The 7550-nt window shown below is 32.5% G+C and overlaps 1 protein-coding gene across 1 annotated transcript; it reads right to left on the reverse strand.

Annotated features, from left to right (window-relative positions):
* Positions 1-3605: 3605 nt before the first annotated feature.
* LOC107632862 (dehydrodolichyl diphosphate synthase 6) lies at positions 3606-5579 on the reverse strand. The gene is given in 3 exon segments (XM_021118500.2): positions 3606-3746; positions 3970-4483; positions 5423-5579. Coding segments are annotated over 2 exon segments (477 nt in total). The 5' UTR covers positions 4443-4483; positions 5423-5579; the 3' UTR covers positions 3606-3742.
* Between the last annotated feature and the right edge of the window lie 1971 nt (positions 5580-7550).

The following is a 7550-nucleotide window of genomic DNA, read 5'->3' on the forward strand; positions in this document are numbered from 1 at the left end:
AAAAGAAGAAAAAGAATTTGCTATTATTATTAGGGTAAAAAACAAAAATAAGGCAAGGGAGAAAATAATTTACGTGAATAAGCCAAAATTAAAATTGCTTCATGAATTTACCAATGCACGTTTATATGTAGTTCGAACCAGTTTGGTTCGAACTCCACACACATAATTCGAACCAGCTTGGTTCGAATTACACACAAACACACCACATACTAATTGGAACTAGCTTGGTTCGAATTATACACACAATAATTCATGGTATAATTCGAATTATGCTGTTAAAAAATTAATAATTTATTAAAAAAATTTTATTAAAAAATTTATTAAAAAAATTAATAATTTAAAAATTAAAAAATATATATTTTTATTTCATACGTTAAAAAAAAGCTAACAAAATATTTAATTACGAGACTTCTTTAAAATATTAATGAGCTATCAATTCGAATTCCATACAATACTTTTCTGTCCATTTTTAATAGTTTATGAATATTTTTTAATAAATTTTTTTAATAAATTTTTTTAAATTATACTACAAAAAATATTTTATCCTATGCAAAACAATTTTAAAAAAAATGGCTTAAAAAATGTTAGGAGTACTATAAAAATTTGTAATGTTATAATAACTTAGGTAAATACATGCATGTACTCAAATTTTAAATAAAATACTCTATATAGTCAATAATAATTTAGAAATGAAAGAAAATATTTTATTCCATACAAAATAATTAAAAAATATATTTTATTTTATACAAAATAATTTTAAAAAATGGCTTCAAAGATGTTATGAGTACTATAAAAGTTTGTAATATTCTAGTGATTTAGGTAAATATATGATAAAAATATTTTTTCTTTAATTTTTAAATTATTAGTAACTATGTGGAGTATTTCTTTAATGTCTTAAGTTATTAGGACATTACAAATTTTTATAGTACTTCTAACATCTTTTAAGCCATTTTTTAAATTATTTTGTATAGAATAAAATATTTTTTATGGTATAATTTAAATAAATTTATTAAAAAATATTCATGATAATTTTTTAATAAAATTATTTAAATTATATGGTGAGATATTACATGATTCGAATTACGCATAGCGAAGTTCGAATTACTCTGATTCAAATTATATGGTAAGCAATTCGAATTCTATACAATACTCTTCTGCCCATTCTTGATAGCTCATGAATATTTTTTAATAAATTTATTTAAATTATACCACAAAAAAATATTTTATTCTATGCAAAATAATTTAAAAAATGGCTTAAAAGATGTTAGAAGTACTATAAAAATTTGTAATGTCCTAATGACTTAAGACATTAAAGAAATACTCCACATAGTCACTAATAATTTAGAAATTAAAGAAAAAATATTTTTATCATGTATTTACCTAAATCACTAGAATATTACAATCTTTTAAGCCATTTTTTAAAATTATTTTGTATAGAATAAAATATATTTTTTAATTATTTTGTATGGAATAAAATATTTTCTTTCATTTCTAAATTATTATTGACTACGTAGAGTATTTTATTTAAAATTTGAGTACATGCATGTATTTACCTAAGTTATTATAACATTACAAATTTTTATAGTACTCCTAACATTTTTTAAGCCATTTTTTTAAAATTGTTTTGCATAGGATAAAATATTTTTTGTAGTATAATTTAAAAAAATTTATTAAAAAAATTTATTAAAAAATATTCATGAACTATTAAAAATGGACAGAAAAGTATTGTATGGAATTCGAATTGATAGCTCATTAATATTTTAAAGAAGTCTCGTAATTAAATATTTTGTTAGCTTTTTTTTAACGTATGAAATAAAAATATATATTTTTTTAATTTTTAAATTATTAATTTTTTTAATAAATTTTTTTAATAAATTATTAATTTTTTAACAGCATAATTCGAATTATACTATGAATTATTGTGTGTAATTCGAACCAAGCTGGTTCGAATTAGTATGTGCGTGTGTTTGTGTGTAATTCGAACCAAGCTGGTTCGAATTATGTGTGTGCATGTGTTTGTGTATAATTCGAACCAAGCTGGTTCGAATTATGTAGAAATGGAGTTCGAACCAAACTGGTTCGAACTACATATAAACGTGCATTGGTGGATTCATGAAGCAATTTTCGTTTTGGCTTATTCACGTAAATTATTTTCTCCCTTGGCTTATTTATGTTTTTTGCCCTTATTATTATTATTATTATTTCCTTACCTTTCTCTTATATTTGAGCCTTTTTTTTTCTTTATTCACTAGATGGATTTTTTATTTTAATAAATAAAATAATTATAATAATTACCGAAATAAATAATTTAAAAAATATTTACCGAAATCAATATCCCTCTTTTATCTCGTTTACAGTGTAAACGAGATAAGGTCTGTTGACGCCTATAAGTATATATCGTTCACATGCGTGTTTTTAGCCCCAGTTTGACCTTGTCAACCACTTTCTCCTCTCTATTATCCCTTTCTGATCATATTATTGATTGATACCGCGATGGCGCGCCAGGCGGGAAACGACGGAGATATCAACAGGTTGAACAAGACGTCACATTACACCAGAGTAGCCGACTTTGAGGTTAGTTTTGTTCTATTTAATTCTGTGCAATCCCATATGAAAATGTTATTTGTATGTGGCCATGGTTAGGGTAATTGCTAAAAACTAGAACATAGTTTGTAGCTTTAGCACTAGGTCTCTAGTAAAAATTTAGAACTCTATTTGCTTGTGTAAGGTTGTTATGACATAATTATTAGTTTGAAACTCTGTTTTACTTGTTCTAGGTTGTTACTACTTATAACATTGTAGTTAAGTTTTGTTTAGTATGTAATATGTAATTTAGAAATATTTGTAAGTTAGAAACATAGAAATATGTTCTTAGGTAGAAGTAGATGTAAGTTAGAAAGAAATATTTATTTAACTTTAATATTTTTGTGAATCATATTAAATTGATCTAATTACAAAACTAAAAAATAGTATAAGAATTCAATAAACAAAAAATTTAAAATTATTTTCGTATAAGGCTGAATTATTTTTTATTCTTCAGAGGCCTCGACTTCTACTGCCTCGCCGAGTGAGTCATACCCTTCTTCCACTGGACGCCATCGTCCCGTATCTCGCTGAGGCTGGATTCGGCGCCACAGTGTCCCTTAGGGATTTTACTTTTAACAATTCCCTGATTTCGGTATTCGTGGAGCGATGGCATCGGGAGACGCACACGATTCATCTCCCGTAGGGTGATGTCACTATCACCCAGCAGGACATGGCGTACCACCTTGGCCTACGCACACACGGGACCCCAGTTGGGGGTGCCTCCGTGACTTTGGTAGGTGTGGTGACGTGGGCGTTGGTGGAGCAGCTGCTTGGTGCCAAGCCTCCGGTAGCTCCACAGCAGGCGGTGCAGAGGAAAGAGTCGTTCACGCTCAAGCTTGTTTGGCTGCAGGATCGTGTCCGCCAGATGCCCCTACAGACGAGCCGGAGACCCTCTGATAGTATGCCAGGTGCTACATTTTGTTACTGATCGGAGGATATCTGATGACGGACAAGTCGAACAACTTGGTTCACGTGCGTTGGCTCCCTCTCCTCTGGGACTTCGGGCAGTGCCGGGCGTTGTCTTGGGGCTCAACCGTGCTGGCCTAGACGTACCAGTCATTGTGTTCGGCGCAAGGTTCGGAAAACTGGACCGGTCATCAAACCGTTCTAACTACTGGTTCACTGGTTTACTGGTCCAACCGATCTAACCGATGATTCAACTGGAAAAATCGTTTTAAAATAAAATAATAAATAAATTATAAATAAACATCCTAAAATATAATTATAGTATAATATAAATATTAAAATAGTTTTCAAATTTAAAAAACTACATTAAACGTCATCAATCAAATTCATATAATCTTATTAATATACAAACTCAAGTTAAATAGTATAAAAGGAATGACACCAAAAAATGAGGTAGTTAAGGCTACACAAACTAACAATACTCTCTGTTTGTTGTGAGCAGTGACCTTCATTGCCTTTTCCATTGAAATCCTCACAGGTTCAGCCAATAACTGCAAGTTTCCAATAAAATGTAGTTTAACATCGTATTCATTGATAACGCTTTCATCTTGAAGCAACTCCTCAATCTTTTCTCACATCAATTCCATCAAGGATTGCACCTCATTGGGCTTTCTTTTGAAGTTATCGATGCTGAATGCATAGACAGTTACATACTTTACTCCTAATTCATAACAATACCTAAGCATGGAAATGAGTGATGGAAATCCAGCCTTATGACCAATCCCTTCAGCCAAGTTACTCTTCTTTGCAAACCTTCGATTCCCATCCATGATAAAAGCAATATGATGTGGCATAGGACCCATAGATAATATACCAAATATGCATCTCCTAAGACAGTTGGATAAACCTCCAAGCAGGTTGCTTGTAATACCTCCAGTATCTTTGTGCATGGATGTGTTCCGCAATGCAACTCAAAGTGTCTAAGATAAACCTGCCAGAAGAAAACTTTGTTATAAGTTAGCATTAGAAAGAGTTAAAGCAACAGAAGCACATTATCAAGATACAAGCTCAACAGCTAAAGCAATAACAATGTCAAACATAAATGCAATACAGAAAATCAGTAAGAAACAAAAGAAGAAAGAAAAAAGAAGCAGCAACAAAAGTTAAATACTACCAACAAATAATCACTCTAAACCCTGAAATCAACAACTATTTCAACAAAAATTAAGAAACATCATACTTAAAAATTAAAAAACGGCAACAGCAGCATAACAAATCCATTTTAATCAACAATTTCAACAACACAAAATCAATGATTTAATTAATTTCAGATTCAGAAATCACAAATTAGAGTATCAGACATTCAAAACACTGAAACAGACTCAACAGTGATGACACTAAATTAAACAGAGCATTAGCAAGGAAGAAGAAGAAGAACATTAGCAATATTATTTGAACAAAAAATTCAGAAATTAAAAGTAAGAAGAAGAACCGAGCATTCAGAAACTAAACAAAGCCATCAATAACCAGAGAAAAATTAAAAGAACCATCAGAGTAACAAAACTTCAAACATTCACAGCAAACTTCAAACCATCAGAGTAACAGATCCAGAACCAAACTTTCAGAGTAACAAAATTTCAAATATTCACAGCAATTAGAAAACAGAGTAACAAAACACTCAGAACCAAACTTCAAGGACCATCAGCAATAGCAACAGATCCAGAACCAACCTTCAAACATTCAGAACAAAAATTCAAACCATCTGCAAATACAAGACAGATTTGAACAAAACTTCAAAAATTGAAGAAGACTTGAACCAAGACCGAAGCAGACTTGAACAAAAATTGAAGCAGACTTGAAGAAAAATCAGAAATGGAGCAAAAATTGAAGAAGACGACCAAAGTGAAGATGAAGAAGAGAAGCCACTAACCTGGGTCCGTGCCGAGAAGCCAGCAAAGATGAAGAGCCGAAGAGGAGCTGGGTTAGACGGCGACGCTGAGGAGCTGGGTTAGGCGGCGACGATGGAGGGCTAGCGGAGGGCAACGCGGCTAGGGTTTCTTTCATTCAGAGTTCTCCAGAATATGGATGAAGGAATGATTGGGGAAAGAAGGGGGGCTTGGGTCACGAGGGATCACTGGATCGGTGGATCCATTTCTTTTTTTTTTTTTTTACAAGTTTAAAAACGGTGCCATTTTATCCGAACCGGCTGGTTACCGGTCCGGTCCAACCAACCGGTTCTTGGCCGGTTTGCCAGTTTTCCACCGTTTTCTGTCGAACAGTTATAAAGGGAGGACCGGACCGCTTGCACTGTTGGTTCCCAGTTGAATCGGTTCGACCGGCCGGTCCGGTCCGGTTTTCAGAACCTTGGTTCGGCGGCACAGTGGGGCGTCACGGACATCGCCGACTGCACTCCATTGTTGATGTCCTGGATCTACCAGAGATTTCCTTAGTGGTGTCCACCAGATAGAGGGATCTACCAGTATCCTATGACTGCGAGGTAACAAATGTTTATTTCTGTATTTAGTTAAATTAATTTGTAACTTCTTACGACCTGTTACTTAACGAACTGTTTATATTCTGCCGAAGGGCCACACGGAGGCTCCATTGACACCCATTCGCAGCTTGCTGGCACTACACATGGTACTTTAATCGGTTTGATTCGATTACCCGGTACTTAGCACTCCTGCAATACTGTAATTCTTCACACCCTGTGGCACTGCATCTCAGCATTTGAACCTGTGGCCGACCCGAAACTCTACCCCACCATCTAGGTTGTAATCCTCTTCTCCCGTGTCAGAAAATGGAGTCTTCTCATGCATGGCGTTCAGATCCAGACTATGATAGTGACTTGGCACTGCCAATAACGCCGGAATTGGGTGAGGTGGAGGCAAGACATGGCGCGCCACAGTCTGAGCGGGTGTCTCGGGTACAAACTCCTCCCCATCGCCCCCTTCAGAAGAATCACTGTCGGTACTATCTGCCACGTATTCTTCGTCTGACTCCTCGTCGCCCTCCTCCGCCTCGTCAACTGGAATGGCGAGATGGATCGGTGGTGGTGCAGATATATAAAAAAGGGCTCATCTTGTAACTGAATCCTTTTATCCATGTATTTTGCATTATGAGTTCTCATTTTAATATGAAAAATGTAAATAACATTAATTTCAAAAAAGTTGAATTTGTCATAGTAATTACCTCTGACAACAAAAATCTACCAATCCCATCATATACAATTTTAACACTTGATATTAGTCTGATACATAATATATATTTAAAATAATAATGCTAAGAAATACAATAACCCAAAATTATTTTTATTTAACTTAACATATATAATTTTATATATCTAATATTTATAAAGTTTAATTATTCTGTTAATCCTTATAGTTTTGCAAAATTTTCAATTAGGTCTCTATATTTTTTTTTTTTAATTGGGTCCTACATCAATTTTTTTTTTCAATTAGGTCCCTTTTAATAGTAATTGGCTTCATTGTATAAGGACCCAACTAAAAAAAATTGGTGCAAGGACTCAAATAAAAGGAAAAAAAGTATAAGGACTCAATTGAAAAAAAATTTGGTACAGGGACCCAATTCAAAGGAAAAAAAAGTATAAGGACCTAATTGAAAATTTTGCAAAACTATAGAGACTAACAAAATAATTAAACCTATTTATAATTATGAGTTTATTACCTCTAAAATTAACAAATTATTTCAGCTATAACTAAAAAATATAAAATAAAAAAGCTTGATGGATAATAAAGTAACTTTAGGCTATTTTTATTGTTTTTTAAATATTTTTGTATTTAAAAAATTAATTATTAATTGTTCTAATTATGAGCATCTTAAAATTAATTTAAATGTATTCTCTTCGATCCTCATTTAATTTACGCATTTCGATCCTCTTAATTCTCAAATGCTCCAAGAAACACAGAAATAAATATATATAAAAAGGATCCATTAGCACATGAAAGAATACGATTCTTTGATTTCTTTCTATTCATTTCTGAGCAGCAGCCACTAGAGAAAAGCATCATCAACATGGAGTAAGAATAAGGATTTGA

The sequence above is a fragment of the Arachis ipaensis genome, chromosome B3 (assembly GCF_059453495.1).
Source record: "Arachis ipaensis isolate K30076 ecotype BB chromosome B3, ASM5945349v1, whole genome shotgun sequence".
In the NCBI taxonomy this organism is placed as follows: Eukaryota; Viridiplantae; Streptophyta; class Magnoliopsida; order Fabales; family Fabaceae; genus Arachis; species Arachis ipaensis.